General features: G+C 52.0%; 1 protein-coding gene across 1 annotated transcript in view; it reads left to right on the forward strand.

The window, feature by feature from the left end:
* Positions 1 to 23,945, forward strand: part of ADAMTS15 (ADAM metallopeptidase with thrombospondin type 1 motif 15) — a 29,287-nt gene extending 5,342 nt beyond the window's left edge. Inside the window, exons 2-8 of the mRNA XM_024195043.2 lie at positions 9,323 to 9,455; positions 11,316 to 11,483; positions 12,855 to 13,138; positions 14,169 to 14,346; positions 18,874 to 19,055; positions 19,925 to 20,100; positions 21,433 to 23,945. Of these exons, the coding sequence (XP_024050811.1) occupies positions 9,323 to 9,455; positions 11,316 to 11,483; positions 12,855 to 13,138; positions 14,169 to 14,346; positions 18,874 to 19,055; positions 19,925 to 20,100; positions 21,433 to 22,213 (1,902 nt within the window). The 3' untranslated portion in view covers positions 22,214 to 23,945. The remainder of the gene's footprint in view (positions 1 to 9,322; positions 9,456 to 11,315; positions 11,484 to 12,854; positions 13,139 to 14,168; positions 14,347 to 18,873; positions 19,056 to 19,924; positions 20,101 to 21,432) is intronic.
* The last annotated feature ends 1,501 nt before the right edge of the window (positions 23,946 to 25,446 follow it).

Consider the following 25,446-nt stretch of genomic DNA (forward strand, 5'->3'; position numbering starts at 1 on the left):
TGGCGGAACACCTCTGCTGCCCAGTTCATCATCTCACGGTGGTGGGCAAATCAAAAAGAAGCATGTAGACCCCTGGCGACCCTCCGTGATGTTTGAGAAAGGAGTGTGGGCAGCACGCTGGCTGTGTCTGTTTCATCTCCCACGAGCGCAGCTTGGCAGGGGCAGAGAACGGTCTAGCTGGGAAGGATAGGTTCTCTTGCCTTGCTCTGCTATTGACTCTGTGTCACCCCGGACGAGTTACTTCATCTCTCTGTGCGCCAGTTTCCCTATTTGTGAAGCGGCTGGAAATACAGGGTTATGGTGAGGCTCGGGGCCTCGGAATGAGAGGGCTGTTGGAGCAAAGTATTATCACCTTGTAAAGGACCAGTGGGCAGAGCCAGACCAGGAGAGCTGTGTCTGGATCAGGCAGGGCGCTGGCGTGACAGGCAAGGCCTTAGTTTACTGTAAAATCCCATACTTGGACCGGTACTAGTATCATTTTCAGCATAGCCAAGACGAAGTGAAATAATGACCATGACTTATCTGTGAACATTCTGCAAATCCCATTGGACGCAGCAGCTGTAACTGGGCTGTTTCCACCTTCCACCCTTTCCCATCATAGCCAGATCTGAGGGGATTTTAAATGGGTGACACTTGCGTATGCGGTTAACATTTTCCTGGCTTCCAGTGGGATGGGAAAGCTCTCCCTAATCCAGGCTCGGATGCTTTCAGCCCCCTCTCGAGTTTTGGTGGAATCATGTTACATTGCTTGATGCTGGAATCTCTGGGGAAATTCTCTGGCATGTGCTATGCAGAAGATCAGATTAGATGAGCCTAAAGAATCCATTAGCCTTAAGATCTCTGAGGATTCAGGTAGGAAAGGAGACTGTTTTAGGGAAGGAATAGTTTGGTTTGGATTTGTTTGAATCTTCTTGCTTTGGATTCTTCCTGCTACCTCTTTCCAACATGTAGTCTGCCTATCTAGGCAGCTATAAATTGCCATCCCCGTCGTACATACCTCCTGCCTCTTCCCCGTAGTCCCAATAACAATCTGCCCTTGTGCTGCTACTGCAAAATCTTCCTGCGTTTAGGAATATGCTTTGCCCAGCTGCACATTTTGGGCTTGGTCCTCTCCTGTCTTGCACCTGAGCAAGGTGGGTGCAAAACGCTGCAAGGCCAGGAGTCTCCACCCACTTGCACCAGTGGTGCAATTTCACACCCACTCATTGCACAAGTGTCAATGCTGACACGAGGCCGTGGAGGGTCAGGCTCTTTGCATTGCAAACTCACACTCTCTTTTGTTCTTCCCATTTACTCCCCCTATTTCCTTCCCTTCCCCACGACCTGTAACCCGGTCTCCTCCTAATTGCCCCTCTCTCTTTCCTCCCTCTCTCCTCTGTTCTTCGTCCCCATCTGCTCTCTGTAGAGTCTCTCCCCGTACAGAGGAGATGCTATCCCATTGTTACTCTGGGAGCCCCCAGACACATCCCCAATCCCATGGTTTTGGAATCTCTTACTCTGCTGACTCCTCTTTGAAACTCCCCTCACGCTGTGGCCCTTCGCTGACCTTTCCGAGCCAGGTTTGGGAGCTGGCTGGACCTCCAGCGTGGCTGGAGGAGGGATTCTCGGTGGGGGTGAGGGGCACGGCAGGTGGGTGTGGCGCTGCCATCTGGCATTTCAAAGGGGAATGGCACCAGGAGGCTGAGGTTCAGATTTGAACCCAGGCCCAGAGGTTAAAGGAGGGCCGGGTAAGAGCTGCTTGTTAATCTATCCCTGCAGTCAGCGGACAAGGTTCGCAGCAGTAAGTGGGTCAGTGTGTCAGTGCAGGTGTTCGGCAGGGAGCCAAGAGCGCTCTCAGCCAGCAAGGAAACAGGAACTCTTAAAAGAGCAATGAGATTCCGAAGGCCGGGTTCTTCCCGGTGTGTCCCCACGGCGCCCTCGCCCCTTTTAACCAAGGCCATTTGCCCTCAGTGGCTCTGCCTGTGGCAGATACTCAAGCAGACTTACCTAAACTGCAGCCAAGGGCTGCTTTGATACTCGGTCCCAGGAGGGAGCAGATGAGCCTAGAACCGGGAATAAATGGTTGCTCTGTAAACACGAGGCCATCTTCAGCTCAGCACTGGCTCCTTCACAGAAGGGGCCCAGCATTTGGCTTTGTCTGGCCAGTTTGAGGCATCAGCCCTTACTTGTACTGATACTACTACAACTCTGCCCTGACTAGTAGTTTCCCGGCATAGCGCTCCAAGCACTTTACAAAGGGAAGGTCAGTATCCGTATCCCATTGTACAGATGAGGAGGTTAAGCCGCAGAGAGGGGAAGTGAACTGAAAAGGGTCCCATGGTACGTCGGTGTCTCCTGACTCCCCGTCTAGTGCCTCATCCATTGGATGCTGCTGCTGCAGCCTTCGCGAACATGCATATTTCCCCTATATTTATCTAAGGCATTTATCTGGCCCCTGCTAGCATGGTACCTGAGCGCCTCATACCCTCTAACGAATTTATCCTTGGAACACTCCTATGCGGTAGGGAAGTGCTTTTATTCCCGTTTTTACAGATGGGGAAACTGAGTCACAGAACAGTTAAGTGACTCACAAGATGTCGGAGGCAGAGCAGGGACTTGAACCTAGGTCTCCGGCTAGCATCCTAACCATTGGACCATCCTTCCAGGGGTGCCGTTCAGAAGCAATGCAATCATGAACAGACTCATACCTCCTTCAGGCTGTGAACACCCAGACCTGCAGCCCTCAATGCTCCCCGGAAATGGCGATGGGGCTTTCCCTCCCTCCCCCAACAGAATCCAGGCCCTGACACTTTGGATTTCAGAGGGTCTGGTTCTGGTCTTGCTTACCTTAGTTCTAGACAGGTGTGGCTCTGTTGATTTCAGCAGGGTTACTCCTGGTTTGCACCAGCATGAGTGAAAGCAGTCAGGCTCCATGGTCCTCATGCTGCTCACTGTTTCCCTTGGACAAGATTTAACAAAAAATGCAAAAACAGAAAGAGGGAGATGGAAAGTTAAAGGGCATAAAATAGGAGCGAGATCACAGAGATCCGACTTGCTTGGCAACAGATAATCCTACTGTATCGAAACCAGATTACATTAGACTAAGCTAAGTACCCTCTGTCCCTCGTGGAAAAGCAGGTCAGCAGTAGTGCTGTCTAGCCGTTAGTAGATCAGACCAGGGCTCCCCCCCTGCTGGAGATGAACCACTCACCTCTCAAGGCGGGGGGAGGGGGCAGGCTAGGACTTGCAGGGGGCAGGCTAGGACTCCTGGCTTCTATTTCTAGCTGTGCCACTGACTAAAGCAGGTCACTTACCCTATCTGGGCTCCAGTGTAAAGTGAGGCTTATAATACCAGGGGGTATGAAGATTATTTCCCTGGTGGTTTGTTAAAGTGCTTTGAGAGCATCAGCCGTGAACGTCCAAAGCACTGAATGATGGGACATGCCCGGGTGTTCCTACGCATTGCCGTGACGCCCACCTGGCACATCGGCAAGTCATGCTGCTGATCTTCTGGAGCCAGGGACAGCGTAGAGCCAGTCTGTCTGAGGAGTTGAGATCGATGTCCATCCCTGGTGGGCAGGATACAGGGGCCTGGCCATCCTGGCAGAGGCATGGGCATGACTGCCTCTGAAGTCAGTGGTCAGGAGTTCATGCAATGGCGGTGCTGCCCACACATGACGGAGAGACTGTTGGCCTTAGGCCTGTGGAATCCAACAGGGCCCCGTCGCCAAGAACTGACTCACCACAGCACTACAGGCCACTGCAACAGGTGGGGAGGAAACTGGGTATCTCGCTGCACATAGGCCCCCACAAACTAGGTCTGCCCCTTGGAGAACAACAGAGACAGAGCGGTTAAGCCAGCTCTCCTGAATTCCTCAGCAGCCATCAGGGCTATCTCGGTGATGGATTTGCTGAGTGCCCTCTTGTAACCTGCCTGTCAGAGAAAGAGAGATTTCCCTCAAGACATATGAGCTACAGCCCTCAGCAGTCAAGGGAAGAAAGCTGTAGGAGCCTCCTGCCTGGGCCAGGCCCTGGAGATAAGCCGCCAGTTTGCTCCCTGCCCAATTGTGGCTTTAAGCTTCAAAGATCAAATAAACCAGATCAGGCTTCCACTCCCCCAGCTCTGTCCATGCACTTTAAGGGTGCACCTCCTTCCTGGGATTCCCACTCAGCTCTGCCAATGCCCCTCAACCCTAATCTGCAGCAACCCCTCCTAATCCTTCCATGGGCTCCCAGGGCAGCTCTGCCAGCTTAGCTCTGATATCCGAGTTGTGGTCCTCTCCTTGTCACCAGTTGTGTCAAAGTGCGTGATGGCTTTGTGATGCCGATATGTTCTCACGAGGGACCAGGGTGAGCCCATCGCATTCATTTCACACGCAGACAAGTGCTGGTTTGTCCGTCCAGTTCTTCAGTCGTGAGAGGCTTGCTTCTTTACTATGCAAAGGCCAGCCCTTTCCCCACAGGTTATTATCCTGATGTTTTCAAAGTATTTCATGAATTCTCAGCCACGTGCTTGCTACTAAAGCCAGCGGGGCAGGGCCAGAACCCTCTGAAGTTGCTGACGTTGGTATTTATTGATGGACGAACCTTGAATAAGCCCCCAACGGTTTGGATTCTTATAGGAACTTCAGTTTGGAGACCACCTCAGCCTCTCTTGTGCGATTACACAGCATAAGAATGGCCATGCTGGGTCAGACCAATGGTCCAGCTAGCCCAGTATCCTGACTTCCGACAGTGGCCAATGCCAGGTGCCCCAGAGGGAATGAACAGAACAGGGCAATTATTAACTGATCCCTCCCCTGTTGTTCAGTCCCAGCATCTGGCAGTCAGCACCGGGCTGTGTCCCTGACCATCTTGGCTAATAGCCATTGATGGACCTGTCCTCCATGAATTTATTAAATATTTTTTTGCTATTGGCCTGGACAGGAACGCATCATGAATCACTCTCATTTATCATGTGGTAGCACCCCAAAGACCCACCTATTGTAGCTTGATCCCATCCATATTTAAGGTGGGAGAGATTCCCTGCCCCTTCCCGCAGCCTGTCCTGCGAGCACATCCTCTCCTGGATTCCTGTGTCTCCCACCTTGATCTCAGAAGATGATAAAGGGGTGAAAAATGATGCTCGGCTCTTCACAAACAAATGAAATGTCAGCGTGTAAATTCCAGGCAGTTACTTCTCTTGCCAGACTCTCCCCTGTGGGGGCACTTCAAAGGAGAGTCCAGGGCTGCCTAGAAGGGAAAAACTTCGTGGAGCTGTCAAGTGGAATCCGATACGAGAGTCCTGGAGTGAGGCCGGCATTAGGGATCGGTCACCTTCAGTAGGTCTCCTTAACTCCCTCTCTCCCTTGAGCTCTGGAGAAAGAGAAGAGTGTGAGGAAAAGGAGGAAGGACATTTTGTGCTTACGCAGCACTAATACTATGTATTTGAACAGTGACTTATCTGACCATATGATTTGTATTACAGTAGCACTTATTGGCCTCAAGAGAGATCTAGGCTCTGTTGTTGCTGGGCCCTCTTTAGACATAAAGTGAGGTACAATCCCCTGGCCTTCCTTCAAAGAGCTCATCATTGAAATAGACAGAACAGACAAAGGCTGGGAGAAAGGAAGTGTGGTTATCCCTATTTAACAGATGAGAAACTGAGCTAGAAAGACGCTAAGTGACTTGTCCAAGGTTACCCAGAGAGTCTGCGGCAGAGCCAAGAATTGACCCTAGATCTTTCACTCAAGGAATGTGATGGTCCAAGCACCGTACAGGGATTCTGGCCCCAATCCTGCCCCCTTTGCAGACAATAGCAAAACTCCCACAGATTTTAATAATGCAGGAGCTGACCCTAATGAATGCATTCTCATCACTCGTTCCATACCAGGTGTTTAAGGGTCACCGCCTGCCTTTTACAGATGGGGAAATTGAGGCACTGAGAGGTTAAAGACCCAAACCTTCAAACTGCCATACCAAAATCCATATTTTGACCTCCAGATAATTGGTCTGGTTTCACCAGAGGCGCTGAGCCCCGGCAGTTCCCATTGACCTCAGCAGGAGTTGTGGGTGCTCAGCACTTCTGAAAGAGGGGTTACACCTCTTGTAACCTGGCTCCTTCCACACCCACCCCTCCTCTGGAATTTAGATTGGATGCTCCTTGGGGCAGGGCGCGTGCTTATCATGTCTCCTGTGAAATGTCGAGCGTGCTTGGGGGTGCTCTAAGATAATCAATACTGTGTCTGACTTTAGGCACCTCAGGGTGAAGATTCTGGTTTAAGTGATTCGTCAATGGCAGAGATGTGAGAAGAACCCAGGAGTCCTGACTCCAAGTGCCCTGCTTGGATGGCAGTTCTTTCAGAGGGGAAATTTCCCTTCCCCCCCCCCCGTGGCTGTGCATCTCCAACGTCTCTGTTATCTCTGTTATGTAGTAGACTATTAACGTGACTGCATGTGTTCTGGTTGAAGGGAATTCCAGGCCCTGATGTAGTTAGCCAAACTGGTTCTCTTCGCCTGTGAGCTACAAAATAAGGAAGCAATTTATATCTGGCAATGGCACTGCCCAGCTGAAGTCTATACACCAGCCTCTGTCTCCATAAGCAACATCTGTTAGACACGGTCAGTCCTGGCTCCGAACAACTCCAGCAGAGCGAATGGCATAACCTCTGCTTGGGGCTTCTGCTTTCAGTGGCTGTCACTATTGTCTTGTTCAGCGTTGTCTGTGTGGTCACATGGGAAGTAGGGGGAAAAGTAGGGTCAGACCTAAACCTCCCAGCCTGGGAAAGAAGGGGAATGGGTTACAAGGAGAGCAACTAGTTGCCTTCAAGGTTTCCAGCTGGGAGATAAAACTTACCTCTCTCTGGTGTTAACTGGGGGGCTGCAGATTTCCCCAGCTGCAAAGAACCTTTCAGCAGGACCTGGTCAGAGCTGGAGAAGCTTCCTCTATGAAAGGCTGTTCTGGGTTTGACAGAGAAACCCCCTTGTTCCTCTCTTTGGGGCTGGGGGTAATCTCCCCACCTACCTGCTTCCGTAAGTCTATCTGCCTCAGGTGTTTAGAAAGCCCCCATCTCATAGAGGTGTGACAGAAATAGGAATCAAACCCCACTCTCCTGAGCCCCAGATTAGCATTTTAACCACTGGACCACCCTTCCTAGTAGGTACAGTCTCACAACTGCATCCTTCATCTCCGGCACGGCTCCCTCATCCGTTTCTCTTCCTCTGCCACTTCCACGCTCATTCCTTCTGAAAGGTTCTCCTTTGGTGTGGCAGAGAGAGACAGCACCAGCTGGTGGCGAGAGCATGGGTATAGGTCTTCTATTTCCGGCGCTGTTACTTCCCTACTCTATGCCTCAGTCCTCACATCTGTAAAATGGGGAGAGTGATACTTACCCTCTTGGAAAGGCGCTCTGAGATCTTAGGATGAGTGGTGCAAAGTATGATTATCATTATCAGGGTTCAATCCATTGGTTAAGAAGGCAGCCCATTCCCTGCAAGCTTCACAGAGTGCCATCTCCTCCTCCGGAGAATGAATCGTGCCATTCACTGGCTTGTGTGAGCTATCTGTGTCTGGGGCGCACAGATAAACTGCAATGACCTGTGAGGGCTGAGAGCTGCAAATAGCTTGTTTAGGGTAGGGGAGTTTAAGCAAATGTTAGGGGAAACTGGTGCACTGTTTGCATATTTGAAGGAGGAAGGCTGGTCTGGTGGTTAAGGTGCTAGCCAGGGAGACAGAAGGCCTAACTTCAACTCCTGGGCTGTAGGACAGGCTTCCTGTAGGACCTGGGGCAAGTCACTTAATCTCTCCAGTCAAGATTTACTTACGACTTTGGATGTCTCAGTTCTTGTGGACCCAATGTGAGACACCTTAAAGGGACCTGATATTCAGAGAGCAGATGCTCAGCGCTTTCTGAAAAAATCACATCTTGTTTAAGGCGTCTTGAGTTGGGCACTCAAAATCGCCAGTTACTTTTGAAAATCTTGGTGTTTGTGTCAATTTCCCCAGCTGTCCCAGGCTCCCCATCCTTTGGCAGTCTGGAGCATTTGGACTCTAAACTCTTTGAGGCAGGAGCTATGTCTGCCTCTATGTTTGTACAGTGCCTAGCACTCTGGGGTCTTGATCTCAGCTGGGGCCTCTAGGCGCTTTAGTAATACACATAATCAATCAAAATGAATATGCATGTGTATGCACTGTGCCTATAATAATAAGCATGTGTGCAGAATATTTTGACGATATTTGCCTATGCTTCAAAAATATCCCCATTGTGCAGAAGCCCATTGTGAGAGCGGACAGACACTCTACGACAGAGGGCATCCTCAGGCTATCCTCTGGCAGGGACTAGTCCTGCTTTGGTTTCATTCAGACAGACTAGCGCTGGACAAACCTCAGGCAGGTCACAGCTTTGGTTCAGATAATCCCTCTGCAGCCTGGCTCCTCTGAACCTCTGGGATTCGCAGAATCAGGCTGGGAATCTGGCGATCAGGTGCTTCTTTGTGCCATTTCTGCTATGCCCTGGAAATACTCTCCTACCAGTCCACAGTTCTCCAATGCTTCTGGACCCATCCAGAACTCAGACAGTCTGGAGCCACTATGAAACTGAAAGGGGAGAGGGGAAGGAATGGAATAATCTTCTGGCCCTTAAAAGGTCAATTTCCGTTTGAATTGCGGGTGAAGGTGGGGCCAGTTCTTGTTTAACTCAGACTGCCTGCCTGCTCCCAGTGCAGCGCTGGCATGGGGCCTGCGCCAAAGCCCACGGAAGTCAATGGGAGCCTTTCCAATGAATTCAACAGACTTTGGAACTGACCCATCAACCTCTCACAGCCAAGCAGAGGTGAGAAACTGACCCGTCTCCTTCCTTTGGGTCTGATCCAAAGCCAGGAGCCCTCCCATTGACTTCAGGGGGCTTTGGGTCAGGCCCTTTGGCCTTCTGAAACAAAAAAAAGTCAGGCTGTCTCTCCTGGTGTTTAGGTTGGGCCCCTTCCCTGTCTATAGGGGCCTTAGAAGTCAGGAATCTGTGTCACTGAAGACTCAGGAAGATGTTACATATATGGTATCGCTGGTGCCAGGGTTAATTCCAAACGTGTCATTTCATCGCACTGGACAGCCCAAGGTTGTGTGTATTTTAGGTCAGTGAGCCACAAAGGTTTCCTGGCTCCTACTCAGTGTAAACAGGGATGTATGGTTCCTATCCTGTTGTCTCCTATCATTCTTGTTTTCTAGGGGTTAGTTAGTGCAATAATAAAAGCCACGTGCTGGCATCTCAGAGGGGTCCTCTGGTGCTGGCGTCTCAGGGTCTGTAGCATCAGTGCAATCCTTGCCCGCCGCTAACTGGTCCAATTTGTCCTCTCCCCATGTTCTCTGCAGGATCTGTGTGGTGCCACCACCTGCGACACCCTGGGGATGGCCGACGTTGGCACCATGTGTGACCCCAAGCGCAGCTGCTCGGTCATCGAGGACGACGGGCTGCCATCCGCCTTCACCACGGCTCACGAGCTGGGTAAGGGGCTGAAGTTCAGGGCAGCGCCTGCCCGTCTCCTTTCGGGGCTGCTCCCTCGTTTGTTTGCGGCGCGGCTTTTGTGGGAACAGAATTTGGCTTTCTGGACCCACCCCTGTGCCTCGACTTCACAGGTCTCAAAGCGCGTGGCACCCAGTGGGAATCTGAAGTGCAGGGGAGCGAAGTGACATGCCCCAGGTCACACAGGAAGGCTGTGGCAGAGTCAGGATAGACCTCAGAGTCCTGATTCCAAGCCCACTGGAATGTGCTGCCCTGCTGATAACAGCATGACTGCGTTTTCTTGTACAGTTTGCTGACTCTCTGTTCCCCTTGCTGTACAATGCTAGCGTCACCGGGGGTGTGCTTCCATGACCCGCACGAGTGTCCGATCTCCCGGGCAAGCCATTCATTCCCTGTGTTCTCATGCCTCTGCCTCGCACGTTGTCCCTCAAACAGTTGCCAGACCATTTCTGGTTTTAATAGCGAACGCCTCCATCCATCATTCTGTGGCTTAGAAAGCTGCCACTTTAACCAAACCCACAGCAGAGACGTGGAGCCCCAGGCTGCGGTTGCCACCTGGGGGGAAAAAGAAACCCAACCCATATCCCAAACCTGCTAATGTTTATGGCTCCATAATTAGGAGGGAAGGGGGAAGGAGGAAAGCCTGAGATGTTTAAAATAACCCTGAATTGCAGCCTCAGGAAGTTTAGACAATAGCCAAGTGTCCGGAACAGCTTTCTGGGGAAACTCCACCTCGGGGTGAGAAAGTGAGACGCACGGGCTTTCTTCCCAGCGCTTCTGGGAGGTGAGAGAGGAACTGTTGGAAAACAGCTGCTAGGAAAGCGAGTGGGGCCAGTGCGGGCGGGTCAGGCGTCCCAGCTATATTTTGTTGTTGTTATTGCCACTTTTGTTCAGTTTCCAGGATTCGGGTGTCCTGAAATAACACACCAAGGCTGGGATGCATTAGGCACGCACCTAAATCCAGAGACACTTGCAGTCCCTGGGGGGGGGTTGAGCAATGAAATTGCTCTCTCTCTTCAATGTTCTTTCTTTCTTCCTTTCCTTCTTTTCTCTCTGAATAACCCGCATCCATACATGAAGCAGATGGTGTGCGTTTTGGCCAGCAAAGTGCCGGCTCAGAGACCCCACTGGCAGGCTCATAACTTGTCGGTCTTAAGGGCGATCTGATTTAAACACAAGGAACGGAGCTTGTGGAGCCCGAGGTCAGGGGGACAGAACGCCCAGACCATTAACCACCGGGCTGCAGGTATTTCAGAGCTGTTAGTCCCACAAGCAAAAGGCTTTCGTCTGGCTTAGCCAGAGTGGTCAAGATCTGGGGCGATGTGACTCATTAGCATCCGGGAAGATCACACAGGGGTGGAGGGGAGAGACATCAGCTGCTGAGGCAGTGGTGGTTTGGCTGTTACAACAGGGCTCATATAGGTGTGGTGGGTCATCAAAGCAAATGAGGGCTCCGTGGCATTAGCTAGAGCAGGGTCCGTGCCAGCGGTCTGTGGTGCAGCTTGCCGGATCCTAGGGGACTAGCCAGATATGTATATAAACTGAGACTAAGTGCACTACCCACGTATAGGAGACTTGGTCAGATCAGAGCCTCCTGCTAGAGAAGGAGAAGTTGCCTTGTGATGAAAGGATGGCCTTGTGGCTCAGACATGGGCCTCCTGGCTTCTCCTCCTGGCTCTGCCCTAGGCTTCTTAGACAAGTCACTTGGCTTCTCAGTACCCCAGGTTTCTCAGCTGTAAAATGGGGATAACGGGACTGACGTTGTGAATTGCTCTGAGATCTACGGGTGAAAAGCGCTGCGCGACAGCTCGGGACGACTAACGGCCCCTCTTGCTCTTCCAGGGCACGTGTTCAACATGCCCCACGACAACGTGAAGGTCTGTGAGGAAGTCTTCGGCAGGCTGAAGACCAACCACATGATGTCACCCACCCTCATACAGATCGATCGCGCCAACCCCTGGTCGGCCTGCAGTGCCGCCATAATCACCGACTTCCTGGACAGCGGGCACGGTGAGCTGGGCGTGCTGGGAAGGGGGACTTGGCAGCCGTTGCTGATGGTGGCTCGTCGTTATTGGTGTCTAAGGTGCCGTAAAGGCGTGCAGCACTTAATAAAACAGATGGAGGGGCAAAATCCCTGCCCAGAGGGGCCATCCAGCTGGCAAGGGTTCAGACACAAAGTGTGGAGACACTGCGGGGAGGAGAAGTGGGTAAGCAGCGAGGGCAGGCGTTGGGAGCCTGTAGCTACCTACTCCGGTGACGGGATCCATGCTTGCTCTGTGGTGAGATCCGCTCCATCCCAGGGCTCTGGGTCAGGGCAGCCCGGGCTTTTATCTCGCCTTCTCCCAGCTGCTGGTCACCAGTCCCATTTCGCCCGCTGGGACCTGGTTTAAAACTGGCCCTGCAGCTCACGAGCTTTAAGTGTGAAGAATAGAGCCTTTCCCTCTCACGGGGATGTGGGGGTGGGGAGGGAAGAAGCATCTGTGCTCCTCACACCAGATGTCTGCAGCCTTGAAGCTCTCACACAGCTGAGCTGGGACGTCCCTCGGCTCCACAGACTCCAGCACGATTCTCCCTTTTTAAACAGTTTACTTTGGGCAAGCAGTAAATCATATAAGCTGCGTTCATGCAGGGGGTCAATAGCGGCCGAGGGCAGGTCAGCTTGGGCCCTGGCTAACTCGGACTCAGTGGTTTCTTGGTTTCAACCTGGCTAAACCAAAGCCAGGTCAGGCTAGAGAGTCCACCTGCCTCTGCCCACCGACGTCCCCTCCCCCTGCATGCACCATCTCTATTGTGCTCATTGCTGTGCGGTCTACATGACGTAAGGGCTAGATACACAACTCCTGCAGCCCTCTCCTGGGACGCGCCTCTGAACAACTCACGGCCAACATGCTTATGTCTTGTGACCCGGAGGGGTTGGCTGAGATTTTCAAGGGCATTCAGCTTTAATGGGAGACGTGTGCCTAAATCCCCTAGACCGATCTCAAAAGCTCAATAGTTACTTCTAAGTGTGAGAGGAGGCTGGTCACTGGCCAGTCTGATGGAGCTGCTAGTCAGTGCCAGTTGCATTGGTAGGTTTTGTGTAATGGACCCCTGTACCTGTAGGAACTGGATGGAAACCACAGAAACGACAAATGCTGTTGATTAGAAAAATCACACAGGCCTTGTTAAGAGAGAAGAAAATCCAGCTGTAGCTTTACTTGCTGGCCTCCTGCTGCAGTGAGTTCCACAAGTTATATGGTGCCAAGTAACGGGTCTGCCAGCACCGGCCATGAACGTCTGCTTTGCATGCTCTCCAAGGGTTGGGTGCAGCAACACCATGTATTGAATGCCCGGTCAGTTGAATGGTATCTCCCATTTAATATTTCTCTCACTGCCCCGCAGGGGACTGCCTGCTGGATCAGCCCATCAAGCCCATCTCGCTGCCGGAGGACCTCCCTGGGGCCAGCTACAACCTCAACCAGCAGTGCGAGCTGGCCTTCGGCCTTGGCTCCAAACCCTGCCCCTACATGCAATACTGCACCAAGCTCTGGTGCACGGGGAAAGCCCGGGGTCAGATTGTTTGCCAGACGCGCCACTTCCCCTGGGCCGACGGCACCAGCTGCGGGGAGGGGAGGTTCTGCCTGAAGGGCACGTGTGTCGAGAGGCATAACATCAGTAAGTACAGGGTGAGTACCTAACCGCTCCGTGCTGGGGGATGTGAGTGGGGAGGGCAGGGGGCAGGGGGTATATAAGGTGAAGCCCGGCAAGGCAGCTTGGGCTGACGCTGAGAACATGTAGCTCAGAGTTCTTTGTGCACTGAAACCAGGCGACGTAGTGCCAATGCTCTCCCAGAGGCTGGCCACAGGAGGGGCATGGCTGAAAGCCACCAGGCTGTACCCCGCTGCAGGGAGGGAAGCAGCCAGAAGTTGAAGGGGTTTGTCCATTCCCCACTTGCACAGGCGTGCTAGTCATCATCGTCCTTGAACCCAGCCATCATGACCGTTTCCCCAGGGCGCTGGGCCTGGCTGCAGTTATCCAGGGCTCCTCCAGACCGGATAGCCGCAGCGTACTCCTCATGGAGCGGCCTCACCACGGAGCGAGCACTTGGAGGGCTCAGAGAGGAGTTCATCTCCACGGCCGCCATCCAAGATGCTGGCTGTGTTGGGGTGTGTTGCTTGAACACCTGGCCACGAATAAGCAAAGTCTCTGACTTGTTGCAAACAGGCCAGCCAATTCCAAGCACTGCGGAAAGTCAGCAAGCTAGATTGGAAAGGCCCCCACTTCCCATCTGTAACCCGGGAGGCCAAACGGAGTCCCCAGCAGGTGTATAAACAGCAAATGCGCTTGTGGGGATGGAGAAGAGGAGGAAACAAATGATTATCTTTTGCAAAGGACTTGCGGCCCTGGTTGCTGGGGCTGAGGCTCCCCTCGACTTAGCTCTTGCCCCAGGACAGAGCTACGCCCAAAACGTCGCTCTGAAGCAGCTCTGCTCTCCTCTTGGTGCCTGGCAAGTGTTTTCTCATGGCACCATGTGTGAATGGCTTATGCTGGGTGTGGCAGCTATAGAGGGTAGAGTCCCTTCTGCTTAATGCTGGGTACCCCCATCTGAGTCTGATTCCATCCATAGGGGACCCAAATATTGCACGCCGGGCTGCTTTTGAAGAGACATGGCTGTAGGGCAAAGGGGTTTTCCTCTTAACACCCTCTCTCCTGCAGGTGGAGGGCAGCTGGGGGAAGTGGACCCCATACGGGCAGTGCTCTCGGACCTGCGGTGGGGGAGTCCAGCTAGCCAAGCGCGAGTGCAACAGCCCAGCGCCTGCCAATGGAGGGAAGTACTGCGAAGGTGTCCGAGTCAAATACCGCTCCTGTAACCTCGACCTTTGTTCTGAGTCAGGTGAGGCTTCCCCAAGGGATGGGGCCAGCCGGGAGGGCAGAGACCTGCCCTGGCACTAGTTTCTAATGGGCACAGTTGGGCCTTGCAAAGAGCTGTACATGTTCAAGCAAACCACCAATCCCAAGCAGCTACCTGCTATCCCACTCAGTCCCGTTGCTGTTGGTTCTCCGTTGTGCTAATGGTGCTGTTAGGTGTCACTGAAGTTAGTGGCGGATGAGGGTTTTGGAGGTGTGAGTCCCAGGAGCTATGGAGGTTTGGGTCAGGTGACCCCAAAAGTTTGGCAGCTTTTCTGCAGGTGACACAGATCTCTCTGGTCTGCAAATCAAGTTAGAGATTTCAGTAGGTACCAGAGGAAGGCAGTTCAGTGGGTTAGAGTACCTAGAGACAGACTCGGTGTGTGGCCTCGGGCAAGTAACTTAGCCTCTCTGGGCCTCAGTGCCCCGTCAGTGAAATGGGGACAACAGCACTGCCTACCTCGCAGGGGAGTCGTGAGAATAAAAACACGAAAGACTGTGAGGCGCTCAGACACTGTGATGGGATGGAGAAATGTTCCACAGGTTGAGTGTGTGGTCAGTACGGATACAAAAACAACAGAGCGGTATCTCAACCTCTTGAGACTGCAAAACTGAGCAGGCGAATGAGGGAAAACAGACGGTCAGAAGGGATTTTCATGCCAGAAGCGAAGAAAACAGCTCTAAATATCAGTCTTACAATGGGTCTGGAGAGATCTAAAGTAGGTAACGGTTTTGGGCGCTTGTGTCTTTTAGTAGAATCCACTTTGGCTCATTCCTTCTCTGCTCTATTTCCACTCAATCCAGCTGAGCTGAAAATACCATAAAAATCCCAGTTCTCATGGTATTTCTGCCCTGGCCAACATTCAAAGGCCCATGAAACCAGATGGGGCAGAAAGGGAAAGTTAACCACACCTGAAAATAGCTGGTTTGGGTTTTTAATTTGCCCACGGTGATTAGGAGGTGGTATTTGCAGCTGGTAACGTCTGACCTAACTCCACCTGTAGTATAAGGCAAACAATACATCATCAGAGACTAAAGCTCGGACAGATGTCTGCAACTGTTGTTTCATCTGTGCACAGCAGAACTAAAGTTAGAGTATGTGAAAGATATGCAGAATTTTTTTGCGCGCACGCAAAATAACTGTAATCAAAAATCCAATTTTCTGGAACATTCTGAGCACTTTAAGCTGGCAAAAAATAAGCAAGAACATTTTGGAAAAAATGTCAAACCTTTTCGACGAGCTGTAGCTAGCATCGCCATAGCAACCACTGCCAGGTTTGAAAGTTTAGGGACAATTTCACTAGAGACAGTGAGCCCAATTCTCCTTGGCCTTTTGTGCAGTCATTTATAGCAGCCTATTTTATTGAAGGCAACAGAGCATCGCCAGCTTACCCAACCAGAGAACCAGGCCTGGCCATGGTACTACAGTAGAATATTACGCACTGGATAGGTGGAAGTGACTTCACAGCTTGCAGGGCAGGGGAATATAGTGCTAGTGCATGTGTGTGAGAGAGAGATTATACACTCCAAAGTCACTACGTATGATGGTCCCTAGGCAGGGCCGGTGCAACCATTTAGGCGACCTAGGCAGTCGCCTAGGGCGCTAGGATTTGGGGGGCGCCATTTTCTTCGGCAGCGACCGCGGCGGCCGGATCTTCGGCCGCCCCGGTCGCCGCTGGCATTTAGGCGGAGGGAGTTGGGGCAGTGGAGCGCGGGGAGGGCCGCCTGCAGCAAGGGGGGGGAGGGCAGCACACAGGGGAACTCCCCGCCCCAGCTCACCCCTGCCCCGCCTCCTCCCCGAGCACGCGCCTCCCAGGCTTGCAGCCCCTAAGCCGATTGGCGCCGCAAGCCTGGGAGGCGGGAGAAGTGAAGCAGCCACAGCGTGTTCGGGGAGGAGGCGGATCAGGGGTGAGCTGGGGCGGGGGGGGGGGGCCCCTGGGGGGGGGGGAGCCGGGGGGGGGGGGGCCTCAGGGTGGGGGCTCAGGGACGGGGGGGGGGCACAAGGTGGAAGTTTCACCTAGGGCGCGAAACATCCTTCCACAGGCCCTGTCCCTATGCACCACCACCACAGCTGTGCTCTTCTGGGGGCTATGCAGATCACTAAGCCCACGACAAAGCCACTGAGAGCTGGGTACAGAGCACTGTCAGCTGAGGGGTTCTGGCTAGGGAACAGTCTTCCAGGGGAGGTCAGGCACATCCAGTGTCTGAGTATCGTTAGAAAACGCTGCACAACTTTGAGAAAGGCAGATCCCCTCAGTGACCCTGATGATACAAACCCTGCTTTCTACTTCCAACCCCCGAAACACCATCCCCCAAGCAGAGTTTTGACCCCAAAAAGGGAGAGTTGCCAAAGGTGCCATGAAATCCTCTTGGAGCTTTGCTACTCTTACTGATTATGTGCGGAAGCCGCCCAGATACCATGGCGATGGGCAGCAGTCTAAAACCTTTCAGATAGATATCTAACAACCCCCTAACATCCCTGCACAGTGTGAGACCAATACCCCAAGCTCTGGAAGGTCTTCTGAGCGTGGCCTTCTCACAGAATTATTCAGAAGGTCTGGAGAGTAACCAAGCTTTGTGCAGCTCAAGCGTGGATCCATTTGGAAATGCCTGTTCACTTAACTTTTCCTCCTCCTTCCCACCAGCAGGACCCAACTCCTAATGCCAGCTACTCCAGCTTTCTCCCCGCACATGTCTCTTGTAATGTGCTGGGGGGAATTACCTAACTCTTCACAGCTGGGCTCAGGCATAGTCATGGACAGGAGCCACAATCTCTGCACTGAGGGGCTGCAGCTGTGTACTGTAGTTTCCTCTGCTCAGGAGAGAGGGTTAACTCTTTCCTTGCCATCTCCTGGATAGGGTCTCTTTGTGTCTCTTCTAATAATATAACTGTCAGATGTCTTCTTCAGGTTTTATTGCACACTGCTCAGAGGCCTTGCAAGGAGTGCCAAATACACAGATAAAATAACCATAGTTTGGAATGTCCATGGTATGCTCACACGTTGAATACTGTGTGCAGTGCTGGTGGCCCCATCTCAAAAAAGAGATATTAGAATTGGGAAAGGTACCAAGAAGGGCAACAAAAATGATCAGAGGCATGGAACAGCTTCCCTGTGAGGACAGATTCCAAAGACTGGGACTCCCTAGCTTAGAAGAGAGACAACTGTGGTGGGGAGGGGTAGAGGGGAGATAGGATAGAGGTCTATAAAATCATGAATTGTGTGCAGAAAAAGTATTATTTACCCCTTCACATAACACAAGTACCAGGGGTCACCCAATGAAATTAATAGGCAGCAGGTTTAAAACAAACAAAAGGAAGTATTTATCCACACAACGCACAGTCAACCTGTGGAACTCATTGCCAAGGGATGATCTGAAGGCCAAAAATATAACTGGGCTCAAAAAAGAATTAGATAAGTTCACAGAGGATAGGTCCATCCATATCTATTAGCCAAGATGGTCAGGGATCCAACCCCATGCTCTGGGTGTCCCTAAACCTCTGGCTGCCAGAAGCTGGGACTGGATGACAGGGGATGGATCACTCAAGAATTGCCCTGTTCTGTCCATTCCCTCTGAAGCATCTGGCACTGACAACTGTCAGCAGACTGGATACTGGGCTAGATGGACCATTGCTCTGACCCAGTATGGCCATTCTTATATTCTTACTGTGTTGCTTTGAGCAAGTCACTGCCCAACTCTGTGTCTCACCGCTTCCCTATCTGTAAAAGGGGGATAATACTATTTACTCTCCTTTGAGACCCTTGGGTGAAAAGCTGTATTATCTTTTATTACATATCTTGTTCCCATTTCTGAAAGACTGCAATAACATCAAGTGCCCTCCTCCCCCCCCGTTACTAGATATGGCCTGCAATATGAGGCAGTGATTGCCAAGACATGAGCCATGCACGCAGACTTTACAGTCTTGCCGGTTTCATTTCTCCCTGGAGTAAAAAGGTGGCAGTTGTTTCGAGCAATGGTTGTGGGATGTTACCCCTGGAACTGACACTGGCTTAGCTGTGAGTGTGGCTTGAAGTGGCTTTCTGTACCCTCCACCATTGGTGATACTGTCCCGCTGTTATCGTACCCCCACAAACCACTCTCCCTTGTATCATCTCTTCATTGGGGGTGCCCTGACTATACAAAGAGTCAGACAAGTTTCCTCTGAGTCTAGGACATAACATGTCTCACGAATCGCAACACCAAAGCTTCATTTGCTTCAGTAAACCCAGAAAGCCAGATAGTCTGGCAGACACCTACAATCCTTAATAGTCCAGTTGGGAACCAACTCAGACCAGCCATACATTTGGAACCAGAGCCTAGCCACACTCGTGTAAATCAGGAGTGACTCCACTTAAGTCAATGGAGCAGAACTGGAGTAAAACCAGTTGCAGGGAGAGAAGAATCTGACCCTGGGCATCCCCAGATTCCACGGTGTGATACTGTATGGCTGATGCTGCCTAGCTGAGGATGTCCTCTCCAGTGAAATGCCCACGCATGCTTTGTATCCTTCCAGGGCTAGGAAAGAGTTTCCGAGAGGAGCAGTGCGAGGCTTTCAACGGCTACAATCACAGCACCAACCGGCTCACCGCCACCGTCTCTTGGGTCCCGAAGTACTCGGGAGTCTCGCCTCGGGACAAATGCAAGCTCATCTGCAGAGCTAATGGCACCGGTTACTTCTACGTGTTGGCTCCTAAGGTGAGCAGGAGAACAAACAGTGTGAACCGGGGACCATGAGGGAAGGGGGGCCATTGTAAATGAAATCGGGTAAGGGGCTATAGGGAAACACAAGGGCAGCTGGAAATGAATGAACAGAAGGATTTTTTTTTTGACCCAGCGGGTGACGTTCAGAATTCACTGCCCCGGAGGCTGGGATTCAAGAAAAATTAGCCTGTTCTTTGGCTATCAGTGTTATCATGGGGCATAAAGGGGATTAGATGAGAGGTCATGTGCCAGATCAGCTGGTGTAAATCAATGGAGCTGTGCTAATTTACACCGGCTGTGGATCTGGTCCCATGCCTGGACCTGTGTTTGTAAAGCATCCCAGCTTGCATGCCTATGGCACTAGAACAGGAATAAAGGATAACAACTAGACACTTCCCCCCGGGGATTCTGGCTCACACGCACAGGGCGGGGCCGCCTGTCAGATTTGGGACTGGGAATGTGGTGTGCACATGACACCGTCAAAGAGTTAATCAACTCTCCAAAGCTGCTAGTTTGCAGGGTGCTGCCCTCAGGATTCAATGTGAGGAAAGAGAGAGAGAGAGAGATGTGGTTATAGACGTGGCAGTCAGCAGTCAAAGAGCACCTCTCGAGTGCCTCTCGAAGGCACAGCCCGGAACGGAGGCAAAGGCGGTTTTATGTCCTCCATACTGGGCTGCTCAGGCAACTTAGCTTAGAGCAGCTGCCGGCTCACTGGCACGTAGGGCTACGATAGTCCCGGATGGGCACCCAAAAGTTCTTTCTTGAAATGCCGGCGGAACACGCACAGGTGGGGCAAATATCTTCACCTGAGCACAAAGTGACTTGATGGCTTGTGCTTTCTCTCTGCCTACGGTAAACTTCAGGTTGTGGATGGCACTCCCTGCGCGCCCGAATCCACCTCGGTCTGCGTCCAGGGCAAATGCATCAAAGCGGGATGCGACGGCAAGCTGGGCTCCAAGAAGAAGTTTGACAAGTGCAGCGTGTGTGGAGGAGACAACAAGAGCTGCAAGAAGGTCTCGGGCTTGTTCACCAAACCCATGTGAGTGCCAGAGGATCCTGCTGCTTTCCCCATGTGCCCTATAAAATAGGCCTCAGAAAACATAGGGCTCATGGAAGGGAGGGACCAATGGTACTGTTTCCAGGGACGGGAGCTCTGCCGTTAGCTTCATCGGTAGGCCCTGATTCTTTGGAAGAGAAGGTTCCAAGTTCTAGGCTACTCTCAGGGGTTTCAATCTGGTCTCTTGCGCTGGGGGTGAACTGTCTACACTTGAACCTCGCATGGGTATGCTAGATCAGTGGCTCTCCACCAGGGATACATGTACCCCTGGGGGTACACAGAGGTCTTCTAGGGGGTACATCAATGCATCTAGATATTTGCCTAGTTTTACAACAAGCTACATAAAAAGCACTAGCAAAGTCAGTACAAACTAAAATTTCATACAATGACTGGTTTATACTGCTCTAAATACTAAACACAGAAATAGAAGTATTTATATTCCAATTGATTTTTTATTTTTATAGGGCAAAAATGAGAAAGGAAGCAAGTTTTCAGTAAGAGGGTGCTGTGACACTTTTGTATGGTTTTGTAAGCAAGTAGTTTTTAAGTGAGGTGAAACTTGGGGTTACACAAGACAAATCAGACTCTTGAAAGGGGTACAGTCATCTGGAAAGGTTGAGAGCCACTGGACTAGATGACTCAGGGGCTGATCCTGGACCAGTGACCCTTTCAGCTGTAGATTTCTGAATCAGACCCAGCCCAGGTTGGGAGTGAGTGGATGGTTTTACGGTGGCTTTCTAGTGGACTGTGTAAAATGAATGATTGCTCTCAGCCTGGTTCCTAGTGCTCAGGTGTCTACATCAGAAAGACTCAGCGCCACAATTGCCTGCCTTGGTAGCCCTCTCAGCAGAGGGACCAAGGAAACCCATGGAGACTGAACTCCTCTCTCATCACTAGAGGTGACCCCTTCAGGTCAGGGTTGAGGCCCATTGGGGGGACAGGGAAGCCTACCCTGAAGCGGTCTGTCCAGCACCTCTTGTGGGGATTTTTCAGGGCCGGGAAAGTCTCAGGGACAGAGCTATAGAGCTGCTGTAGGGCTGCAGAGCACTGGCAGGGCTGGAATGGGGTACGGTGGGTCAGGACTGAGGCACATTGGCAGAGCTGTGGGGTCCCTCTATTGGTCTAGCAGAGGCGGGTTCAGGCAAGGGGAGGGGCCCTGGCAGAGCTAGGAGGGAGAAGTTTGGGAAGCACCAGCCCTAGAGAGGACAAGTCTCACCTCTAAGAGCAACAGCTTATGAATGAAAGGCCCATGCCCAGTGATGTCGGTGGTGCTAACACCACCTCCCGGGTGGCTTGTCTGCTGTTCTCTTACAGGCACGGCTACAACTTTGTGGTGACCATCCCAGCAGGAGCCTCCAGCATTGACATCAGGCAGCGGGGGTACAAGGGCCTCATCAGCGATGATAACTACCTAGCTCTGAAGAATGGCCAAGGCAAGTATCTGCTGAACGGGCACTTCATCGTCTCGGCTGTGGAGAGGGACCTGATGGTGAAGGGCAGCGTGCTGCGGTACAGTGGGACGGGCATGGCGGTGGAAAGCCTCCAGGCCTTCAAGCCCATCCAGGAGCCGCTGACCGTGGAGGTGCTGTCAGTGGGGAAGATGACTCCACCACGTGTGCGCTACTCCTTCTACCTGCCCAAGGAGAGCAAAGACGACAAGTCCTCTTACCGGAAAGACGGGAAAAGCCCGCCTGTGCTCAACAACCACGTCCTGAGCATGTCCAACCGCTTGGATCCGGGCAGGCCGAATTACAAACGTGTGTCCTACAAGTGGGCGGCCAGTGGTTGGGAGGCCTGTTCCGTCTCCTGCGGCAACGGGCTGCAGAAGCGCTCCGTACACTGTCGCGACTCCTACGGCCAACTGGCCTCCGTGTGCGATGCTGCCCAGCGGCCCATCGATGTCAGGATATGTGGCGACCCCTGCCCCACGTGGGAGGTGAGCCCCTGGTCCCCCTGCTCCAAAACCTGCGGCCGGGGCTTCAAGAGGCGCATGTTGAAATGCACGGCGCGGGCCGGCCAGCTCTTGCCTCGGGATCGCTGCAACCTCAGGAAGAAGCCTCAGGAGCTGGACTTCTGCACCCTGAGGCCGTGCTGACCCCGCGGGCGCTGCTTCCAAAGAAGGCCTGGTGTCTCTCTGGCTGGAGATAAATGGCTGAAGGCTGAACAGCAGCTGGGGGGAGGGTGAGGGGGAGCTGTCTGAGGTGAGGGGTCTGTTACATAGGGCATATCAGCGGACAAAGGACTTGTACGCAGGGCGAGAGCGTGCACATGTGAGAGAGGCCCAGTGTGGTGTTATAGAACAGGTTGCTCAGAGATGGAGTAAAATAAACATCTACCTCGAAGCTGCCAAACTATCCAGGCTCCCTCCCCATCCAGAGGATGCTATGGGCGTGAGGGGGAGGGACAGGAACGAGGGCAGGATCGGTCTCTGGGGACTGCTCTCCGGGATCCACCAAAACACCAAGGACAACAAGAGTGTGTTTCTATATCGCCATGGCCAGCCTCCCTCTAGGCTTCAAAGGGTCACGCCCCAACCTCCGAAACACTAGTGCTAGATGGGACCAAAAGGAATTACCATTGCAAGGACGACAAACTATACTGCTTAACGACCGGTGCAATAAAGTGCTGGGGTCTATTAAGAACTGATGCCTTCAGGGCTTGCTAGCAATGACTCTGCAGCCGATGTGTTGCTGCTCTCCACACCTGGGCAGCAGCGTTGTCATGCAGGGCTGTATGCGGGTCATTGATCGGCGGCTTTTGCTTTTCATGTGTATGGACCGAACAACGTAGATTCTTATGGTGCTTAATATCTGTATTTTTATTCTCCTTCCTCGTGGTTGACGCAAACCCTGCGTACCTGGGGTAATTTTGTCATTTTTCCATTGGATCCTCTCAGAAGACTATGCCTCTTTATATGGTGCTTTGAGAAGGGTGTGTGAAGGGGCAGTGTGTTGCTAATACAAGGTGGGTATGTGTTTTAAAGAAACCTCTTTAGACCAAATACACTTAGGTCCCTTTTTGCTCTGCTAATAATGTAAAGGTGCCTTAAAATGAGCACAACTTGCATTCCCACGACCCCTTTACACGGCTGAAGCTTAAAGGGATCTCGGTGTACGTGCGAATATGGCTTTAATTCTAGGAGGTACTGCACAATGGTGCCCCACCACAGTGCTTCCTGTTGGAAGAATGAGAAACGCTGCCAAGAGTATTGTATGCGTGACTACCACGGGTGGCAAATACTGAGTCTTTTTTTGAAACGGTGCTCCGTGTATGTCAGTAACTGTCACTCCGTGCCCAGTACTCGCACTATCCTCCACCCTCTTCTCCTAACATCTTTGTTCAGGTTATTTCTCAAAAACACATAGAGATCTTCGGTGCTGAAGTATAAAAGAAATGGGGACTAACTCTCCTCCCAGAAGATGATCGCGTGGGCCTTTCTGGCCTTAAGATCTATGCTACGTACCCTGCTTAAGCCCATCTCTAATTTTATGGGTGTGTCTATCCTGCAATTGTGGAGTGCGATTACATCTTGTGCAGACATACCTGAGCTAGCTTTAATCTAGCAAGCTCGGGTCCCGGAGCAGTGACGCTGCAGTAATGAATGCTTCAGCCCAGGCTAGCATCAGCAGGGGTCCAGGAAGGCTTGGACAACCCGTGCGGAAGCACAAACCAGCACAGTTTCATTTCTCCAGGACTCAGATTAGCTAGACGGAGGGTAGTTTGGGGAGGTCAACTCAAGCTATAATCACACCCTGCGATTGCAGGATTGCAGGATTCCACCGGATCGGCGGGCAGCGATCGATCCAGCAGGGATCGATTTATCGCGTCTAGTCTAGATGCGATAAATCGACCCCCGAGCGCTCTCCCGTCGCCTCCTGTACTCCAGCTCGGCGAGAGGCACAGGCGGAGTCGATGGGAGAGCGTCAGCTGTCAACTTACTGCAGTGAAGACACCGCGGTAAGTAGATCTAAGTACGTCGACATATTCACGTAGCTGAAGTTGCGTAACTTAGATCGCTACCCCCCACCCCCTCCCAGTGTAGACCAGGGCTAAGTCTGCAAGTGTTCCCACTGGCATCAAGGGGACAACTCACCGGTTTAAAGTGAGGCATATGCCTTGCTGAATTGGGGCCCCTGGGGCCTGATTTCCCCACCTGTTCAATGGGGATCACGATACTTGCTCATTTTTTGCAAACCTTTTTGAGATCTTAGCATGGAAGATACCAGAACAGGGGAAAGGATTTTTTATTATTGGCCCTTGGCTGGGTTGTAACTCAGGCGTTGAACCGAAGACCAACCACCTTCCAGTGCCAGAGACGGCAGCTAGCTATAGACCCCCCCGCACTCTAAAGTGCATGAACAACTCATATTCAAATGTTGCTTGGCAATGGGCTAATTGTCAATTCCTGCCCCTCTCCTGGGCTCCCCATGGCTCCATCATACCCTTTCTTACCAACGTGCCCCCTTCCAGCCAGCCCACTGGATATACTGTGATAGGACACTCTTCTAGAGTGAGCTTGCCCTCACAAGCCCACCTCCCAAGTTTGGGCCCAGAACAGAGCATCCAAATCTCTTGTTTGAGCATACAACTGTGTCCTGAAGGGCACAAAGTCTGTCTCACAGGCAAAGTGCTGCACTGAGCATCTGCATGCAGATGATGAATGGTCTGTCCAAGCTTTGCCCATGGATCATTCTCCAGCCCCCAAGCCCTATATTATCCAGAGGATTCCCTCTGATGTTGGGATGCGAGCAACAGTAGTTAGGGAATGTCTTGTGAGGCAGCCTCTCCACTCTATGGGGAAGATGAGTCTTCCTTGTCCCAGTGAAGCAAGTAGGAATTCTGGCATAGACTTGCGTGGGACGGGACTGGGCCCAAAGATCTCTGGGCTTCAAAATAACCCCACCTGGAAATTCAACAGATTTTTTATTACAAAGGGCATTAACCACACCTAATGCTGGATTTCAGATCAAGGAACTATAGCACTGGGATTATAGACAGTTCTTCGATGGCAAAACCCCTTTCTGATGGATAGATTTAGGGCTTCTGGGCTGGATCCTCCTCTGGTGTAAATCAGCATAGGTCTGTTGCCTTAATTACGCCATTGACTTTGATAGAGCTACACCAAATTACACCAACTCTCTCTCCCCACTGTCCTTCACAGATGCTGTGCAGAATGGATGATGGGGCTTGTTGTTACCTAACTCCAGCTGTGATTCAGCACTGCATCTTATCCTATTTAAAGGCCCTGGTTAACATAATCCAATATCCCCTTAAAAATGCGCCCAGTCTCCAGAACAAATCAGCTCTTGAGTGTTCACTTCACTTTTC

Source organism: Terrapene carolina, unplaced genomic scaffold, assembly GCF_002925995.2.
Source record: "Terrapene carolina triunguis isolate 2854851 unplaced genomic scaffold, T_m_triunguis-2.0 Scaffold374, whole genome shotgun sequence".
In the NCBI taxonomy this organism is placed as follows: Eukaryota; Metazoa; Chordata; order Testudines; family Emydidae; genus Terrapene; species Terrapene triunguis.